The sequence below is a fragment of the Meleagris gallopavo genome, chromosome 1 (assembly GCF_000146605.3).
Source record: "Meleagris gallopavo isolate NT-WF06-2002-E0010 breed Aviagen turkey brand Nicholas breeding stock chromosome 1, Turkey_5.1, whole genome shotgun sequence".
In the NCBI taxonomy this organism is placed as follows: domain Eukaryota; kingdom Metazoa; phylum Chordata; class Aves; order Galliformes; family Phasianidae; genus Meleagris; species Meleagris gallopavo.
Window position 1 is genome coordinate 115,783,845 of NC_015011.2, and position 21,314 is coordinate 115,805,158.

Below are 21,314 nucleotides of genomic sequence, written 5' to 3' on the forward strand. Positions count from 1 at the left end.
CACTGTTTTTTTTTTTTTTTCCATTGATGTTTTCCGTTTTAGGATAGATATTTATCCTATGTAAGAACAGAGGAAGAGTGAGTGGCTCTTACAAAGGAAGTGGAAACAGAGAAATTGTGCACTAGAGCACTCACATGTATTCTCATGGAGATAACTGCAGTCAGTTTACCGCCCTCATAGCAATAGCCTACTTCTCCTCTCAGCTTTAGCAGCTAACGATCCTTTCTTCAGCACAGGTATTTGTGTGGCTTGGCACACAGTTTTGGAAGATAAGCTGAATTAAAACTAGGTCAAGAAAAAAACAATGAAGATGGTTAGGTGGGGAAGAGCAGCTGGGGCAAGCAGAGTGCTGCTTCAAGTCACCATTTGTACTTGTGTATGTGAACTTCACGTGTTTATGGAAAGTCTGTTATTGATGGCAATATTTTCTTGCTATGCAACCTAATTAAGTAACACACGGTAGCAAAAATAAAGACAATGCATAAAAATACATTGCTGATTTGCCGTGTGGTCTTAAGCAAGCCATTTAGCTATCTCACACATCAGCTTCACGCTGGCTATTCTGGAAACCAACTCCTATATTTAGGCTGATGTTTCTTCCAGAAAAGAATTATTTTACTTCCATTTCTCCTCTCCTGTAACCCTGGAGGTCTGTGTGCTTCCTTGCAATTTTGTGTAATCTGTTTGGGTTAGCTCATTTTTCTTTTCAAAGCATTGTAGCTTCACCTAATACTTGCATTCATTCAAAGCTTTGGATTACCAAATTGCTATTGACTGGCTGTGTTGATACCTCACGGCAAGGGCTGCAACAGTCAATAAGGAAGCAGTGAGAGAAATATCTGGCAGACGACAGTGGTGTCACTGGTTATATATAGGAAGAGTTGCTCCAAAAATAATGTTTAGAGGTGAATAACCTCTGACTATTTCAGGGCTATTGAAAGAGGTGTCTCTTTTTTTTTTAATCTTTTTATAAATCTCCTGGGGATGGAAAAATATTGCTGAATCAAGAACATCTAATCCCATTTGTTTCCTAGCTGCCAATTCACAAGTACTTGAATTCATTTAAGTGTCCTTCAGTGTGCATTGTTTATTGCACAAACACAGGTTTGTTTTCCTGTTATGTGATTTTGTACCGTCTTTGTAACACAGCAGTAATGCTTGAACTTCAGAGACTCATTGTTCTGCAGCAGATTGGAAAATTAAGAGCACTGTTAAATTACAAGCTGTATTTCCCACACGTATGCAGTGAAAAATGGTCTCTGAGTAATAAATATTCTAGCATTTGATTCATGCCTGAAAGTAATTTTACAGAATTTGGATATATCGTGCCTAGAGTATCTCTTGTATGTTTTCTCAATCATTTCTGTTTAACATATGCGATAGGGCGTTCTGAAATTGAGGTGACTGCAACTGATACAACCCATAAAAATAGATGAAAGGCGTTAAGCCATTTGATTCAGGCACGTAATCATGAGCTGCAGTATTCCTTCAGCCTTCGCATCGATCTTTCACATAAACACGTGGCTGGATTCAGCAAGCACCTTCCCAGTGCATTTCATTAACCGCAAAGACACTCATGGGCTTTGTACCTCTTCTGGAGCCTGCAGGAGTTTTTGCTTACCATAACCTCTGGACTGCTGGAGATAATCCCTTCATCTTCAGCTTCTGGAAACTCTGCTGCCTCCAGCTGCAGGCATCCAGGAACTTGCAGAGGCCTTCCAGCTCCAGCACGCTCATTCTCTGATCCTGTGAGCAATTGTATGTGGTGCCGCCAGTGCAGCGCTGGCTGTACAGCACGTGAGACAACGTGTGTGCTGTATTCTATCTCCAGCTGCTTGGAAAAAAAATTAGTAATCCTTCTAATAGCAAGATGGAAATTTTGAAACTGTTCATTACCATAGGATCTGTGTTGTCATTTAGCTCTCACTATGCCGAATGTAAACAAAACCAGAGGCTCCTCTGCTCATTTCCCCTCTGTTGTGTTTGAGGTGGAAGGGCCGTTGTGTGTAGCAAGGGCAACTGGATTGCAGCTGCCTCTGACTTCCAGGTTCTTTTAGTGACATCATGCTGTCTACATGTGCTCAGAACACTGTAATACAATGGGAAAATGGGATTTGGTTTCTTTGAAATTAAAAGAAAAGAAAAAACTGATTTTTTTTCCCTTTCAGAATAGTTGCCAGAAAATCAAATCAATTCTGTTTTATTTTTAAGACTTGGAAGGTTTTGACTCTGTAGTACCAATTGCTGAGAAACTTAATCATCCAACTACGACCAGACCAAAAGCTACTGGCAGGCGACCACCCTCCCAGTCTTTCACATCTGTAAGTGTAATTTTCTTTTTATTTTAAAAAGATTTTTCCTGAACTTTTTCTTCTCTGTCTTTCTGTTCCCTTATGCTTTTAATCCATTTACGCAGCCATTCCTTCGCATGTACAGCGAGGCAGAGAGATGCAGGAAAATTTGTTTCTAAAGGCTGCCAATGTTTTGAATGCTAATGTTTAAAACATTCCCTCCCTTGTGAGATTTGTACCCCCCCTTCGGGTGCTGCCAGGTATTCCTTGCCAACCATGGCTGAGGCCAGAAAAACACTCTATAAAAAACCTTTGGAATAAATTAGTTTGTGCAAAATATCAAGGATATTAACAGCATTTCCCAAAGGGAGGATTTCCCTTTGGGCCGGTTAGTAGAGTTTGAGGACAACAGACTGTTGTTGGTCTTCAACGACTCTCCTCATGCATCTCCATCAATCATTTCTTCTCCTTAAGCTGACACCTGTAAATAAAGGGGTGATTTAAATTTCTAGTATCTTTAGACCAGTTGGTCTCAGAAACCTTGCTTTGGAATGTGCTGCTCAGTTTTTCAGTCTTTTTTCTGTGGAGATTGGGGATTGTTTTTTCCACACTTTCTGCATTCTGGAATATGAGAATGAGAACAACTCCTGCTCATACCCATCTTCACGTGGCTAAAGAAAAATGAAGTGGGGGGAAGTGTAAAGGAGTGTTGTGAAACTAATAAAAAACAAACAAAAAGTCTTTCAAATTTGTCTATGAACATAAATACAGAAACCTAAAAGAAATTCAGAGGCTTTTCTTCCCCTGACAAATCCATGGGTAAATGGACAAGGGGTAGAGAAAAACCTTCCTTGTTTGCACCTTTGCAAAGAGCCCCTATGGCAGGCCTGTACTGTGCCATCAGTGTGCATAGGCAGTAGTGAGACTCCTCAAAAGACCTGCACTATAGGCAAAGCAGTGGCAGGACTGACACCCCACAGCATGCAGAGCATCCTAGCCAAGTAAGGTAGACAGGAAGGTGCTTTAGTCTTAGAGTATAATGCAAGGCAAAGGTGGAAATTCACATTGAATCCTAATCTCTAAGAATTTCTCATTTCATGGAAAGCAAAACAAAAAATGGAAGGAGGGAGAGTACTGATTTTCAGGTTGTTAATTTGGAAATTATGACCAAAAAAAAAAAACAACCACCAAGCCACCACATAAATGCTTTTCTTATTCCTATGTTAAATCCTTATACAGTGAAAATATCTGCTTTTTTTCTTCTCTCTACTTAGTCGTCCCTTTCAAGCCCAGATTTCTTTGACTCACCAAGTCCTGAAGAAGAGAAAGAAGAACATGTTTCCATTACACACAAAACTATTGAAGTGTCAAAGAAATCAAGAACTGTTACAATATCACAGGTAAATCAATTGGGATGCCTGTTCATCCTTACTGTGTGGGTATTTTAATTTATGAAAACATTATTCAAATAGTTGCTTTCAATATTAATTCTTTTAATATTAACACAACAACCACTTTTGTAACCAGTCCTTTAAAGAAATGTAAAAATGGTAAGGCCGTTCTGTGTTTGAAAAGTCTAAAGTGAATTGCAGAGTTAAATGCCTCCATAAACATAGTATGAAAAAATTCTTTCTAGTTTAATTGCAATTCACAGAATCAGAGAAGCTAGGGAAATAGATGTTAGAAACAAAGGCCTTTTTTTTGCAGCTGTAAATTGAGTTTACATGAAATGAGTGTTTGAGCAAAGCAAATAAATACAACTCTTTGAGCCATTCTAACAGTATGTGAATTAAAATTTGCAAGTACAGTCACTTTTTATGCTGGTATAACTGTATTTATCATATAGGCTTGTGCCATTCTTACTCTGTCTTGGTAGAAAACTGAGAAATGATCAAATACTATGGAAGGAATAAATTGATCAGGCTTTAGAGTTTGGTGCTATAGTACATAAGGATACCTTGGCTAATAAAAATATTACATTGTAATATTTATATTTTTAATACTATTTGTATTTCAAAAATTATTTGAAAGATGCAGTCACACACTTCTGTGATCAAATTATGAGGATAATGTTTTGCTGTATAGCTCCCTCTTCTGGGTGCATTTGAATTAATGAATATTCTTGGGCCAACATTCGTAAATGATACGCTGGCATGACAACAGTGTAGATCTTGTTCCTCTAAAACACGAAGACTGCTATCAGAAAGTGTCTGCCTGAGGCTTTGATCCAGATGGATAGATAGGATGTGGCATAACATGTTCACTGTGGATGGTTCCAGATGTGCCTTGCTCACTTGCTGCCTGACATCCCTGTTCAGTTCAAAGGAAACTTGCATCAGGTTGTTGAAGGATTATTATCCATGAAGGGTCTGGTTGCAGGTACATACTACTCAGACATTCATACACATACGTAAAACATTAAAGGAGCATAATTAAGATCACAAGAGTCAAGCATTCAAGCCACCAGGATTATTCATCTCTCTTGCGATTTATAATGCCATTTTTCTGCATCTGGTCGCACTATTTGTTTCACAGAAGACTTTCTTCTATGCAGTGTTTGTCTGGGGCAGGTTCTGCACTCAGTCACTCTCATGTAGTAGAGGAAACAGTTTTTTACAGAACTTGGTGGATCCTGCTTTTCCCTCCCCACCGCGTTTTCTTTTAGTTGTCATCTGACTGCTAATTTTTCTCTCAGTTACTTTGTTGAGTTAATGCCATTGCTCTAGTCCTCAAGTCTTCGCTTACCATGTATCTGTGTTTGCATACTATTTGTTCTCAGTATCTGATTTGCTATTCAGTTTCAGTATCTCTTTCTCAGTGAGAGAATTAAAGGGCTGTCTAGTGCTTTCTCTTACTCTGGCCCAAAAATCAGAACTTAGTTAGTTCTGGTAGGCATCATATAATGCCCACATTAGCATTACCAAGTAATAATATGGTGAACAATTAAGACTTACCTTACTTACCAGTGTGACAACTGTACTTTTACACTGTTCTGTGTGTGCAGTGAGGTAACGGATCTTACACAGTAGGTGCTTTCTATACCTTGCCTACTAAGTAGAGCACTGGATTGCAATTCAAGAAGTATGGGATGCTTTTGAGCTAAGCCAGAAATTTTCAAGGTAACCACACAAATGTTGTGTTTTTCTCTTAAGTTCCTGTAAGAATAAAGAGCCGTTGGTAGTTAAGAGGATCCACAAATGCTTTGGCTACTCAAAGACAGGAAATAAAATTATACAACTATATTCTTTTGTATTAATATATTTTCATTCTGAAGTCATGGGATTTTGTTCCTTTTTATATCATACCACCAAGCAAATCTGTGGAATAGTTAGGTATTTTTGTAATACTAAGGGCAGCATTTAATGCCTTTTTTTTCTTTTTTTTTTTAAGACAATGTCAGATATAGAAGAATCCTTCAGTGCTTAATTGAAAACTATAAATGTAATCTGCAAAAAATGCAATTGGATTTCGGGCCTTAATGTTGTGCTTTGCAGGAGACCTCAGTGAACGCAGGCATATTCCTACAATCCTCTGTGAGAAACAGTGGATATCTGTCCTTGTTTCATTATACTGCTGGGTCTAAGATCTTGGAAATGGTTTTTCTGGTTAGTTTTAGCAACTGTGGAAACTTCCACTGAAGCTGTCCGAAATAACAGGCTAGACACCCTCTGAGGTAGATGTACAAAGATAATTTACCTAATTGTTGCATCTCTGATGCTTTGACTATGGACTTTCAACATTACTACAGAGCAGCAAAATACTTAATGTTTCTAATAGGTCTGATTTTCATAAAGATTTCTCCTGGCTACTTTTTTTTTTTACAGGTATTTGATAATAAAACTCCATTGCCTCCAAAGCCAGGAGGTTTGGCTAGTGGCAGTAATGTACAACCATCTCTATCCCCTTCACCATCACCTGGATTTCATTCAATTGCTATGGGAACAACAGGCCACAGGTCAAATTCCCCATCCCTACTTGGTGCAGAAGGAAAGCCAAAGACTGAACACTTGAGCCAGGGTCAGACTGCCCTGGAGGAGCTGAAAACACAAGTTAAGGAGCTAAGAACTATCATTGAAACGATGAAAGACCAGCAAAAGTAAGTACTGCAAGTCATCCAATAAGTGTGCCGTCAGTGTCTTCTGGAGCTTGTCTTCGTATACATTACTCTGCACTGATTGCTTTTGTATTTGCAAGTGGTTTCTGTCTACTTTCCAGATGTTCAGGAAATGTTCAGAGCTAAGAGACTCAGGAAAAAAGACTGTCTGTATCAGTCTCTAACGGCTTCTGATGTTTTCTGCTTTGTGACATAAGCAGATGTTTGTGGACTGTTGAATAAGTTAAGTTAGAAGGAATTAGCACTGAATAATTTTTTTATTGTTTAATCTGCTGGTAACTATTTGGAACTCACATGCACTGATCTTAACGAGAGGGCATTTGTACTGGTTGTAGCACAAATTTCACGCAGGTTCCTAAGAAGTTAGATCAGTGCATTGTTTCATTCTTAGTGCACGTTCAGAGGAAGCTTGTATTTCAAAAGGCGTAACTGATTTGTAACATTTGAAGACCTTTGGATTTATGACTCTGCATGTTATCTTAGGGCTGGACAACTTTCTTTTTCTTTAAGCTTCTCATTTAGTAGGAGAAACATGGTCTGTCACATAGTTTTTGCTGTTCCTGAGGGAGAAGGTTGATGTTTTGGAAACTGTAGCCCAAGTAGGAAAAAGAAAAGGGGAAAAAGAAAAGGGAAAGCAGACTGCAGAGACTGTAGCAGAACATGGGTGTGGCTGGGTTTTGAGAAGAGACATTGCAAGAGGGCACATCTCGAACTGGAAGTAGACACCAAGCCCCATGTCTTCACCCTGTAGCTTGGCTCCTGGTCCTCTAGTTTTCCCAGCCCTTCTTATGTGGGCTGCTCCCACCCGGTGGCTTCTATCACAAGGTGAGCTCATTTCAATGGGAATGTGGGAAGGTTACATTGTATTGTTGGCACAAGAAGCTTTTAACTGGCTTGAATATGTTACAGGACTGGAAGTTTTTGTGTTACCAGTCCTTATAACCTACCAACAACCAATCTACATTTTATATGAAAAAAGGCAACTGGGTACTCATAAAATGTTGATTCAGCTAGCCAAGAACAAAAGCTGTGGATGCAGGACTGTTAGAGGGAAACGTATTACTCATATTATTAATTAGCAGGAGGAGAAACTGCTCTTTTATAGATAGCGCTACTTCTCTATAATATGTAATACACAAGAGTATACTTACTTTAATTAGTTCTTTGGGGATAAAAAGAAATAAGTAGTGAAGGAGGGAAAATATGTCTCCAGGAGGTGATCCTTTGTGTTTTACTAGTTTCAATATTTGCATTCCAAGTTTTTTATTGTGTTCTTTTAACAGAAAAGAGATTAAGCAGTTGCTGTCTGAATTGGATGAAGAAAAGAAGATCCGTCTACGATTGCAGGTACTTACATAATTTATAGTGCTATGGAAATATTGGCAGGTTTGATTTAGCTTCAGGTACAGGACATAAAACTCTGATAAGATGCTTAGGTTCCAGCGAATCAAAAGCTTTTACCATTTCTGAAAGGAGATACTTATTCCCTTCATCACATTGCCAGTCTGTGTCATATGTATTGCAGTTTTGGATTCTTACAGAAAAAAAAAAAGATAATTATCTACAAATTCATCAGTCCAAGTAGACGAATACCAAGCAAAAGAACAATACAGGCTTCCAAGCATATTTCTTTAGTATCAATTTTAATGGTCTGATTTTGTCACAAGTGGAATAGTGCATTTTTAAATGATTTACTCTCTCCCAAAGCTTTATATTTTGTATTTTATATTTCACATTGCAAGATTTTTATGTCTGTTTTATAGACTGAATTCCAGTTGCCTTCACTAAAGCATCATAAATAATATAAAAGGTGGCGTTAGGATTAAGAGCCATTACTGCTATCATAGCTGTATGGTACCTAAGTTGGCAAATTGATTTAGTGTTTCCAAGCACTGTTCTGCTCTTCCTGTGTAAGAGGAACGGAGCTGCACCTCTGTTAGGGTCACAGACAGTGCAGCTTCAGCGTGGAATGACTTTGAATTTGCTTTTCCAGATTTTGAAGTGTAATGTACTTGATAAGAGTTTTAGTATTGATTACATTTTATATTTCTATGGAATAGGTCAACTGTACTTTATCTTTGTTCTAGCGATAGAAAATCGAACTGTAATTTCACTGGGCTGCTTAGAAGAGGACTTGGGAACATGACAAAGAGTGGCAGAACAGGGGATCATCAATGTCTGTGCTCCAGGGCTGTGTAAAGGACTTTATGCATGCAACCACATAAGCTTCTAGTAGCACACAATTCATGGTCAGCTCAAATTGAAATAGAATCAGAGTTTATCTCAAGGTGGAAGAGATCTAAAAGGATCATTGAGCCCAACCTGTTCCATGCCCTGTGGTGCAGCCCCTTTCCCCGACCCCGAGCTACCCCTCCCCTGTCACAGCTCCATGCCGTTCCTTCGGGCCCTGTCGCTGTCACACAGAGCAGAGCTCAGTGCTGCCCCTCCGCTCCCTGTGAGGAGCTGCAGCCGCCATCAGGCCTCCCCAGGTTTTCCTGGTCAGCTGTGGGTGTTTGCAGTCAGTGGCAGTTCAGTTGTGCTGGGTGTAAGTGCAGCAACTGGTGCATGGGCACAGTTCGGTGAGTTATTTCCTGGCAGCAAGTTGCACAGGCTGTGACAGTCGTCACTGAGAATTGAGAGAGTTCAAGAGGTCTTGGGGCATGTTCAATGACTGTGCTTATCTAACTCTGAAGGGAGGAAGCCATGACCAGTCACCTTGTGCAGCTGAGAAGGTCACCTCAATTTGTGAAATCTTTGGAAATAAGGGTGGTATGAGGCCTGTGCTGACATCTGTGGACAGAATGAAATATGTGCAAACTGCACCAACTGTGCTTTAGTTTGTTAAAACATCTGATTTCAACAAAAATACTTTTTTTTTCTTTCAGATGGAAGTTAATGACATAAAGAAAGCTCTTCAATCAAAGTGAATACTTGATAGATGGAATGTTGCATTATTCTACGTGACTGAGACTCAAATTTATGCCCCAGCCAAAATAACTTTGTGCCAAATGATTTAAGAATTGCCTCAACATCCCTTTATCGAAGGATTAGCACAACCGTTTTTGATAGCACAACAGAAATACCAACAGTGAGGAAAAATCTTCCACACGAAGCGGTGCTGTGTGGCACTGGTTGTGACTGAATTCGATCTTCTTGTGCTAAAGGCTCTCTACTTCAAGATCATAGGTGAAATGAAAACTCAGGCAGTTTAGTCCATAGTGGTACTATTTTGATGATATTTTTCCATAAATAAAGTGTATTTCAGATTATCTGTTTACAAGCTTTATGATTTTGATTTTTTTTTTTTTTTGTTTTTGTTTTTGTTTTTTAATTGTCTTTTGTCACAGATTTTAAAATGTTTCTACTGCGTATAGCCAGGAATGAATGTTAACGTTGGGGCTGGAGGGATTATTTTTGCTTCGAGATAGAACAGCCTACTTCTTGTTACACTTTTAAGTTGTTAAATATGCAATTTCATGTCCCCCAACCCCCTACAATGAAACTTACGTTGTGTACAGTAATGTATTTAGGAGAAGAAAACCAACAGAATAAGAATCCGGTCTTTGCAATGATTTGTGCCTTTCTTTGCCACACACCAACGGGAGCTGGTTGCAGGTCAGGTGTCCATCACGTAGCTACCCCCATCTCCCGTCACCGGTGTCCGGTAGAGGTCACACTCACCGTGTAAGCTAGCTGCTCCACACAGCCAGGTACCTGCCAAGCGGTGGGACAGTGGCAGAGTTGAGAGCATCTCTGTCTTCATCAGCTGTGGCTTTTTTAGCTTTCCTGTTTTCAGTAGCCTCTCCTTTGGTTTTGAATGTTTATCTCCGCTTGGTTTTCAGTAGATGATTTCAGCGCCAGCCTCCGTCCCCAATTTTGCACAGAGTGAACAGAATATGCATTATTAAAGCAAAAATAAAGAAAAGTAAACTATAAAATGCGAATAAAAAGTTGTATTATTTCCTGCACAAGGTTCTCCGTTGTGTGACATTGTTTCATTTGCTATTTATGAGGTGCTGTTTGCTGCATTATGCTGTAAGCTTTCTGCCATGTGTGAGATATTTCAAGCCCTGCTTTGCAGTGAGCCTTTCTCTTCCTAATTTTGTGGAGCCTGGTGCTTGCTTTGTTTCTTCCAGTTTCTGTTTCCATTCTTTCAAAATTACTTCTTCTGGTTTCCTGGTAGTGATTTTGTGTGTTCTTTGCTAGCAGTGGAGCATCTCATACCTTGTCAGCAATCCCTGGTGAGTTTATACAAAGCATTTAAGGTCATGGATATTTTTGCACAGCATGGAGTGAGTGGGTGAGTGATATTGTTGATACTGCAGAGTGACAAAAACACAACAAAATACTCAAAGTCTCTCTTTGTCATCTCACCAAATGCTGGCATTGGCTCTGTCCAGGATGTCCTGTATCACAACTGACCAACCTGCCTTCTGGGAACTGGGTGAGAAGTAGCTCTCTGTTGGCCAGTCATGTTCCCACATGGCTGGCAGAGCTCCTGTGATCTTCTTACATGCACAGCTCTATAAAATACACACATTACCATATTCAGATCTTACCTTATGGAGCTCAGCTGGCAATACTGAACCTCACTATTGGGATCATTTCTTCTGTAGCATGTGCTTGTTTTGTAACTGTGGTATCTGAGATTAAAAGATCTGACGATGAAACTTGAGAATATTTCAAAAAGTTCCAATACACTGCTCAGTGTTCTTAAATAGAAGCACTAATAAAATATTTATCACTTAAATGCTCTTATTTAACACTTCTAAATAATTACATCACTTTTTTATACGAAGAGTGATAGTCTCAATATATCTTTCCAGCAATAAAGGTTTGTGAGGTTGATAGCAGTGAGTAGAAGAGGAGGAAATAAAGAATAAGAATTCTGTTTGGGTTTGTAGTGTTATATTTGCAACAAGTATCCATGCAACAGTTCTAACTTCCTAGTTGCATCATAGGAAGAAAATAAACTATTGTATCCATGGTAAATAGAGTTCTAATTCCTGAGTTGTATGTCAGACATGGAAGGGACTTCTCAGAAGTGTTCCATTTTTTGTAAATGCAAGTATGAAGTTGGCGAGGAGTTTTCTGATAGCAAATCACATTGATTTTTCTCCCCTGTTGATGATACCTTGAGATGATAACTTGTCACTTGATAAATCCAAGTGAAAAGTCCAGCGTATCTGTAAATGAAGATTGAATAAGATTTGGTGAAAATGCTTTGCTTTGCAAAATTATTATTATGGGATAAAAGAGTTCAAAGCAACACAAGTTTTTCTGCTTGCTGCATTTCATTATAACAAAGTATTTTATACAGTACGTGGATTTTTTCCCTTTTCAGAGGGGATCACTTACAAATGAAACCTGTGGATGTGAGCTGCTGCTTTAAAAAATGTCTGGGTTTCTATTTAAAGAAAAACAAAATGCTGGTGAGCTGCAAAGTGCTTTTGATGTGACAATGATTAAATACTGCTGTTTGAAGAGTTGTGGAAAATGATTTTTTGTTAATATGCACACAGTGGTCTTGAAGGAAACTTCTGTTTCCATGCAGAAATACATGCTGGTATGAAACACTGGGATCACGCCTTTGGATGATAATGTTACTCATCTCGATTTGGGAATGTGTTAGATCAATAAGAAAACAGTCGTGTTCTTTTTCTAATGGTTTTTTTTTCAACTCTAAAAGGAACTGATATTCTTTACATGGGACCACAGAGCTCAGTTTTACATGGAAATGTAAATATCCAAGGTGTTCCTTAAGTTTTACTAGTTAAATTTTATCTTCTGGCTGCATGTTTGTTATTAAAGATCCATTCAGATCTTTAGAACTTCAGATCTTCAGAACTGAGCACAGGTTTGGCAGGCAAAAGCCCCAGGTGGCTGTGGGCCCCCTCCTCCCACCCTTGGGATCTGGAAGGGAGCGTGAGATCCGATGTCTGGAGAAAGGGCTGGGAAAGGGGAGAGGCACATGGAGGAAGGCAGTGTTGCCCTTTGTGGGTAAGGATGAAGCTGCTGGTTAGGCAGGCGAGCTGTGGTTCAAGAGCAAAGGGGAGGGCTGTTTAAAAGTGGAAGCAACTGCTCTGTGACTTCTGTTTAGGGGTAGCCGTGGTTCTCCTTTGGCAGAGGGTCTTCTCAGTGCTGACTCCTATTCAGAGCAGTTGGGGTGGATCTGAATTCTCTCTACCAAATACCAAGTACTTTGTCTCCATGGTTATTAATACCACTCAGTCAGAAATTAGATGTCGTTTGGCACCTTTGGCCTCAGCTGACTCTTAAGCCTGGCCCAGGAATGAGCAATCAATTGCTCGTGTCCAGGCACATTCATTCCTCCCTCCTGCAGCTGCTTCCACCTCTACTCGCCAGCCACAGCCCCTCTGTTTTGGAAAATAACCAACTTCCTTAGGTAGTGAGCTTGAAAGCGTGGGGATGTCAGTACTTCCAGCCTGGAACAGATCAGCTGGGCAAACAAGACTTTTTTTTTTCTTGCTGTGTTCCTCAGTACAAGTTTTTCTCTCCTGCTTCATCCCAGTCAGAGAAAGATGCACACGCTCACATGGAGAGAAGCTGAAGCTGCTCTTCAGCTCCTTAGGACGAAGTCTGGTATTTTGTGAGATCGCTCTGGGGGCATTTCTTAGAGGATGTGAAAAAGAGGCTGGGAAGCCGTCCCTGCTGCCGGATGATTCCTCACTGGGGTTTACCTCTGCAGGGGATGCTGTTCTTTCTCAAGGGCATAACACCAGTGAACTGCAGGAGATAGAGCAGTGCTACAGCCTCTGTGCCAGGTTCTTTCTCCTACCAAAAAGCAGAACATCAGATAAGAAAGGATAAGTACAACAGAGCACCTGCATAGAAATTGCTGCTGTTAGATAATTTGGCTACTCCAGACTGAAAGAGCCAAATTAGTTGAGCTCCGCTGGAAGCACAGATGCAGCCATTTAGCAAATAATAGCACAAGGCACAAGAAACATGGCATACATTTTGAAACCCAGCAAAAACAGCATTGGCTGGAGGAAGCCGGTTCATTAATGGATGTCAAATCTCTCACCGGGGGCTCAGGATGTTTGTGCTGTGATTGTGCAGCTGGCTTGGCATGTTTCACTGTGCTCAGGGAATGGAAAATTTCCTATGCCCTGACCTGAAGCACCTGTTTACGTCAGAAGCGCAGCTCAGTAACCTGTGGGTGGGGAGTTCTCCCACAAAAAGGATGTCACACTGCTGCCAGTGCTAGGAGCTTCAGTGTTGGACTTGGGTTAATCTGGTTATACTGAAGTCAACAAGGTTGATTCAGTCTCAATGCTGACCCAGAGTTCCCAAGAGAGCAAGGCATGGCAGGAATGCATCAGCATGAGCCTGTCCAGCTGGGCGCAGTGCTGAGACAAACCCACGTTCTCCCATTCATGTTTTCACTCTCCCCGCAGGCCTCATGTTTTCTCAGCCTTCTCCCACCTAATTATAAAAGGCAGCAATCTCAGACATCAAACCTTCTGTTACCTTGAACCTGGTGGCTTCCTCCTGTAGGAGTGTATGTCCTACCACTCCTGTGATGCGCAGGAGGGGATCTGCCCCCTGAGCAATGCATCCCTCTGCCTTTGTCCACCTGAAGCTGCTGATGCTGCAGCTCTGGTAAGATTGCTGTCTTTAGCAGGCTCTGGTTGCTATCTCTTTTCAGGCAGGACTGGGCTGTCACTGTGTCTCTCCGGGACAGAAGGCAAATGGGGTGCTCTGCAGGCTGAGTTCAGGTTGGTTTCATGCCACAGAGGTGAGTGCATGTCATAATGGAATCCTGTGGGTTGTTGATCTTCTCCTCTGAAGGGGGAAAGAAAAGGTATGTGATGTTTGTCCTACATGTGTGTGCATGCCAGAGCAATAACCTTGTATTTTGCTTCTTTGTTGCTTTGTGAATAACTGAGTACAGAGCAATACAGAAATCATTCAGATTTCCAGTTGGATTTGAACACTGAGATAAAACAACGCTGTCAGGCAGCACGAAGGATTTTACCCCTGCTTTGGGTAGTCCTACTGCTAGCACAGCCTCAGCGCTCATTTCTTCAGAATATCAGCCATCATTTGGAATTTCCCAAATGAAAAAGAGTAGACATGTCTCTTACAAAATTATTAGTAAATCCTGGATCTGTTCTTGTGAAAAGGTCAGGAATGTTCTGTGCTTCTTCAGAGTCTTGGAGCTGACCAGGAAGCGAGTTACTGTTTAACTGGGTGCTGTGACCCTACCCATTGCAAAGTGCAGGAGGAAACTCTTTGATACTTTGACAGAAATGTGATTTGACACAGTGATGAGCTGCAGGTCTCACTCATACAGCATTTTAAAACTTTGCTGGAATGATTCCTATCATGCCGGAAGGTAGAGGTCTGAAAAAGGGCTGTGTTTGAGTGACAGTGTATCTGGCCATAACACTTTCTAATTGCACAAGGCTGATGGGTGGTTTGGCGGTGGCTGTAATAGCCCTGAGCACATGACACTCTCCTAGCAAAGAATATATGTAATACAAGTTGACAAAGCAGAGAAGACAAAGCGTTTGGCCTCATATTTTGTCTTGCTGCAAAACCAAGAGAGCTCCAGGAGCAGCTGTAGGCTGATGTGCTGTAAATGTGTTCAGGTCTCATCATTAATAGCACAGAGAAGTGCTCAGAGCCACACCCTAATATTAACAACAGCCCCATGCTAACAAGTTCACACCTAACAAAGTCACCATGTAAGCAGAGAAAAAAGCTGCCAGGGGTTTTCAGGAGGGCCAATGTTGCTCTCTTCCTCACTAGGGGCCTCAGCTGTGCTCTCAATGGTTATTGCCCACTTTTCTGCTGATCGCACGCTGCTCCTTCATGGATACAAATTACTCTTTGACTGAAAAAAGCCTCTAATCTGGACATTGGTAGACTCCTTCATTTGTCAAGCCAGCATTTAAGAAACAATGCCATCTCTTATCTTATCATACATCTAGTATGTTTACTTAGAATCAAAGAATCCTTAGAGTTGGAAGGGACCTTTAAAGGCCATCTAGTCCAGCTCCCCTGCAATGAACAGGGACACCACAGCTACACCAGGTTGCCCAGAGCTTGGTCCAGCCTCGCCTTTACAGTCTCCAGGGGTGGGGCATCCGCACATCTCTGGGCAACCTGTGCCAGTGCCTCACCACCATCACTGTAAATGACTTTTTCCTTATATCCAACCTAAATCTACCCCCTTTAAGCTTGAAGTCATTTCCCCTTGTTCTATCGCCACAGATTCTGCTAAAGAGTCTGTCCCCTTCCCCTTCTTTCCTGTAACTCCTCTTTATATACTGAAAGGCTCTCATCAGGCCATCTCTGAGCCTTCTCCAGGCTGAACAGCCCCAGCTCTTTCAGCCTGTCCTTGTAGTAGAGTTGTTCCATTCCATCGATCATTTTTGTGGCCCTCCTCTGAATGCTCTCCAACAGGCCCATGTCTCTCTTGTACTGAGGACTCCACATCTGAAAGCAGTACTCCAGGTGAGGCCTCACCAGCACAGAGTAGAGGGGCAAGATCACCCTCCTCACCCTGCTGGCCACACTTCTTCTGATGCAGCACAGGATTTGATTGACTTCCTGGGCTGTGAGGGCACATTGCTGGCTTACGTCCAGTTTTCATCTACCAGTATCCCTGGGTCTTTTTTGGCAGGGCTGCACTCAATCTTTTCACCCCCAGTTTGTATTGGCAGCGGATGTTGCCTCAACCCAGATGCAAGCTCTTGCATTTGGATTTACTGAACCTCATGAGGTTCACCTGGGCCCACTGCTCAAGCCTGTCTAGGTATATCTGGATGACATCCCATCCCTCTGGCGTATTGACTGCACCCCACAGCTTGGTGTCATCAGCAAACTTGCTGAGAGTGCATTCAACCCCACTATCAGTGTCACTGATGAAGATATTGAAGAGTATTGGTCCCAGCACTGACCTCTGGGGGATACTGCTTGTCACTGATCTCCATCCAGACACTGAGATATTGACCACCACTATCTGAACAGTCCTGCATCCAGTTCTTTGTCTATTGAACAGTCCAGCCATCAAATCCATACCTTTCTAGTTTGGAGAGAAGGATGTTGTGGGTTACTGTGTCAAAGGCCTTACTGAAGTCCTTAGAGAGATGACATCAGTAGCTCTTCCCTTGTCCACTGGTGCTGTGACACCATCATAAAAGCCCACTGCTTATCAGTCTAAATGTATGAAGTTTTCAGTGGTACCTATTGTAAAAGTGAGTACTAGCAGAACAGATGAGGTTTTTGATTTGTCACTTAAGAGAGATTTTTGCCTCTTCAATATTGCTTTTCTTCTCACAGTATCAACTGATAACAACACAACCATTGTGATTACGGATGTTTAAAATGTTTTTAAGCAGCCTGAATGTCTTGCCTTTGCTAAGTTTGTGAGTCTCATACAGCCTTTTGTACCTGGCATCTAGAGAAATGTAAGAATAGTCAAATACTGGAGTCTAGATGTCTCCAAGATGTGTTTAAGTGAATTCCCTGCTACTGTCACCGTTTTGCTGGGATTTCATTAATCAGCAGATGGAATGAGCCCACTGGCCCAGATGACCAAGTCATGGATATTCTTTCAGTAACAGGTAACTTGGGAGAGGTTGAAGGTAGGAACCTTGTCTTAGAACAGTCCAGAAGAACAACCACACAGAAAGCAGTGAGCCATGACAGATAAAGAAGTTGAGGATACTTTGATCAGGTTGAAGACAGGAAAAATAGTCAGACCCAGGATGAATATGTGATTTTCAGTGAGTTCATAAATGTTATACCAAGCCACTTGGAGCTCCCTCTTGTTCCTACAGGAAATACATACTTCTGACCCCTCTGATCTGCTCAGTTGGAGAGAGATCCAACTTGAGAAAAGATCTGTCAGTTCTAGGACTGCAAAATAGTAAACATTAATCATGTCAGGGGGCCACACGAATGAAGAAATCTATGGTTATGTCTTCAAAGTATTAATGTCTATCAGCTGAGTACTGGATGCAGGCCTGGTTTGCTTTTCTTCCCATCAGAAGTATAAACTTCAGAAAGGTTATGTGAAGTCGCGTGAAATGTGTTGAAAAGAGGTGATGAGTGGTTTTCAGTTGGACTGATGACAGGCTGTGGTCTAGAGAAGCTGAGTTAATCCTGCACACAAGAGGAGATCTGAGCAGAAAGCTGCACTAAGAGATTGTGTCCTTGCACCAGCAGCTGTTTGCTTTGCCCTCATTCTCTGTCAGCAGGTCAGATGAGCACATGAGGTCTTGTGCTTTCCAGTGAGAAAAAACTAATGCTGATTCAGTGGCTGTGTGGTGTTTAGAGTTCATGCCAATCTGGGGCACCCTTGCAAAGCAAAACTGCCTGCATGTCAGTGTTTTAAGCTTGTGGCATTTGTATGCCTCTGTGAGGTTCCCCTTCAAAGCTTGTTCATGCTGTTTAGCTGCCATTGTATATCTATAACATTTTGAATCTGAAATTTTGAACAAAACCAAGCAGCTTTGCTGAACTTCTTAAAGGGAATTCACAGGATCTTATTTAGACTCTGGTAAAGCTTTTATTTGATGACCTTAAAAAAGAGAACAGCTTTTATATGAATGCATACTTAACAATAAATAAATCCTATTTTCTTGTTCAATAAATACAATAACAATTTCCTTCTCATTCATGTAAGAGCAGTATCTATATGGTTACTTGGATACCTGCTCACTGTAAATGAAAGTAAGTGGACAGCACAGTAGAAACAGTACTACCAACAAGTTAATTAACAAAGTGTTTACCATTATCACTGCTCAACATCTTCATCAATAACATGGAGAGTGGGATTGAGTGCACCCTCACGAATTTTGTGGACAACACCAAGCTGAATGGTGTAGTCAACCACTTGAGGGGAAGGGATGCCATCCAAAGGGCACTGATGGGCTTGAGAGGTGGGCCTGTGCAAACCTTATGAAATTCAAGAAGTCCAAGTGCAAGGTTCTGCATCTGGGTATGGGCAATCCCAAGCACAGACATAGGCTGGGCAGAGAACATACTGAGAGTAGCTCTGTGGAAAAGGATTTGGGAGTGTTGGTTGATGAGAAGCCCAACAGGAGCTTGTGTGAGCTCAACAGGACCGGTGTGAGCTTGCAGCCCAGAAAGCCTCCTGCATCGTAGGCTGCATCAAAAGAGGGGTGGCAGCAGGGACAGGGAAGAGATTGTCCGTCCCCCCCCACCCCCCCAGTCTGCTCTCATGAGGACCCATTATCTGCAGTACTGAGTCCCAGTCTGGAGCCGCCCTCTCCCAACCCCCAGCAGAAGAAGGATGTGGAGCTGTTGAAACAGGTCCAGAGGAGGCCACAGAGATGCTCAGAAGGCTGGAGCACCTCTCTTCACAAGAAATGTTGAGCGAGTTAGGCTTGTTCAACCTGGAGAAGAGAAGGCTCTTAGGTAATGATTCAACCAAGCCCTCCCTCCAAAGTGAATTTCCTACTTGTTCTCACTCAGGTAACCTGCAAGACCTGAAGATACTGGTATTCAGTTGAAATATCAGTCCTACATCACAGGCTCAGTTGCAGCATACAAAATGAAACTTCTTCATTTAAAAATACTCCTTGTTCCCAGCTATAAAGAAAGTCTACGAGCACGACAAATGGCACCATGTTACACTACTGAAAATGAATCTTCAGAATGTGGCAGCTTGTTAGGGAAAATGCCAGAGGAACAGTAAGGATATTGCTTGGAAGAAGAGTGAATATAATCAAGAGAAGAGGAAAAGTCTCATTGTACATTAAATATCTATGAAGAGAGACTGTTGCTCTGTTCCAAGATGAAGAGACAGACCTCTCAGCATGGAATGCAAAATGATACCGAATGTTAATGTCTGCAGAATGAAACTCAAAGACACATCTTCCATCTACAAGAAAACAGGATTGTGATAATCTCTAGAAGGCAGAAAAGGCTTTTTTATTATGTCTCAGCAGCATCCCGCTAAGCAATTCCAGCCCACATATTTGTTTCAAATTAACACTTCAACAACTTTCAAGATTACAGGGAGCACCACAGCACGCCTCCATTGTTCTGAACCCATTCAACTGTAATTTGTTTTTGCATTTTAGCTGTTGAGAGCCTAAGAACACACTTGAGTAAGATTTCCTGTATAAATAATCCCTTGAATTTTACAATTTTATTGTATTTTTTATTCCAGTACCAGCTCTTCAGCTAAACTTTCTTATATTGCAAAAAATACAAAGTAGGGTTTGTGCTGGGGAGGACCATAGAAGTGTGTGCTAGCAATATTTGTCAGGTGAGGGCTGCATATGCACACTGAGGTACTTCCACTCATGGATTTAGATTTTCCTCCTGTTATATCAGAAAATTGTTGCCTTGCTGGTTCAAGGCTAATAGAGCTAGAGGTGCCCAATAGAAAGGCTTACTCATACCTAGAGAGGAAAACTTCCAGGAAGGGGTAGGAATTCCAGCAGCCAAAGTAGATAATTTCTCCAAAGTTTCCCATACTAGTTCTTTTGTAAAAACAAACAAACAAACAAACAAACAAACAAACAGGAATCTTAACCTCTGCAGCAAATCCAACAGTTTACTTACTCCAAACTCTCCAAAATGAGAGACAGATTTGCTTCTTATGAGTTTTTTCTGCATCCATGTTGAGCCACATTGCACAGTGCTATCCCCATCTTGAAGTGTCTCTCGGAACAACTGGCTACTGGAACACCTCTTTCGGTCACAAGGCCATGGTGCCAGACACCTACAGAAGAAAATAGTGTGCAATAAGTTGCTTTTATTGTATTATGGCATATGGTAAAAATATTAATCTCATAAAGCAGTAGGGAGCAAGGCTGCATTAGAAAGTAAAGATGTTGTTCTCTTAAAACTTGTTTGTAGCCCTAAGTGAAAAGTGAGGTGAACAGGCTTTCCAGCCAGGCTTGCTACTTCCAATCCAAATTCACTCAAGGCCTCATGGTTTCCACAGTTCCTTTGGTCCCTGTTGCCCTGATTTCAGTGCATGCCATGGTGCCCTTCAGACAGCCAAGATAGAAAGCTGAGAGAAGGACTTGGCTGTCCTGGTGGACAGTAGGGTGACTGTGAGCCGGCAGTGTGCCCTCATGGCCAAGAAGGCCAATGGTACCCTGGGATGCATTAAAAAAGCGTGGCCGGCAGGTTGAGAGAGGTGATCCTCTGCCTCTACTCTGCCCTGGTGAGGCCACATCTGCAGTGCTGTGTCCAGTTCTTGGCTCCTCGGTTCAAGAAAGACAGAACTTCTGGAGCAAGACAGGAGGAGGGCTAAAGAGATGATGGGGGCATGAAGCATCTCCTGCATGAGGAAAGGCTGAGACCTGGGACTGTTCAGCCTGGAGAAGAGAAGGCTGAGAGGGGATCTTATCCGTACTTATAAATACTTACAGGGAAGTTGTCAAGTGGATGGGGCCAGGTTCTTTTCACTGGTGCCATGAAGCTGGATCGTGAATCCACGATCATGGGAGATTTTAAAGAAATAGGAGGAACTGAAGAATGCTTTGTTTCTCAGGCTTTTGGCACAGCTGGTCTATCTACGGTCAAGATCATTTAAATGATAAGTGGAAAGATAAGGTTATTAGGGAAAGGGTGTAATACTGGGCTGAGGGAAGAACAAGCAGCAACAGTGGTCTTTGCTGCTTCGGGAACAGCCCGGAGATTTGGGCTGACAGCAGCAGAAGGACTCCGGCTTTGCATTGCACAGGGCGCTGCTCAACCCCTCCGAACGCAGCCGAGCTGGGCCGCCACTTCAACTAACAGCAGTGACCGCAGGGAGCGGGCGGTGCGCGGAGGCGGATTGGCCCGCGAGGGGCGGGGAAGGAAAGCGAGGCGCGAGGAGCGGTCGCCCCGACGGTGCCACCTCCCCTCATTCCCGCTCTGGTGGCGGCGGGACGCGGTACGCCCGGGAC

At 42.0% G+C, this 21,314-nt stretch overlaps 1 protein-coding gene and 1 non-coding gene across 2 annotated transcripts in view; both read left to right on the forward strand.

The window, feature by feature from the left end:
- Positions 1-2,173: 2,173 nt before the first annotated feature.
- LOC104915296 lies at positions 2,174-10,380 on the forward strand. The gene is made up of 5 exons (XR_002120869.2): positions 2,174-2,321; positions 3,566-3,691; positions 6,116-6,387; positions 7,689-7,752; positions 9,291-10,380. It is a non-coding gene; the product is annotated as an uncharacterized LOC104915296 (transcript).
- Positions 10,381-20,959: 10,579 nt separating this feature from the next.
- Positions 20,960-21,314, forward strand: part of SH3KBP1 (SH3 domain containing kinase binding protein 1) — a 32,575-nt gene continuing 32,220 nt past the window's right edge. The window contains exon 1 of the mRNA XM_031557015.1: positions 20,960-21,301. Coding sequence (XP_031412875.1) covers positions 20,960-21,301 — 342 coding nt within the window. The remainder of the gene's footprint in view (positions 21,302-21,314) is intronic.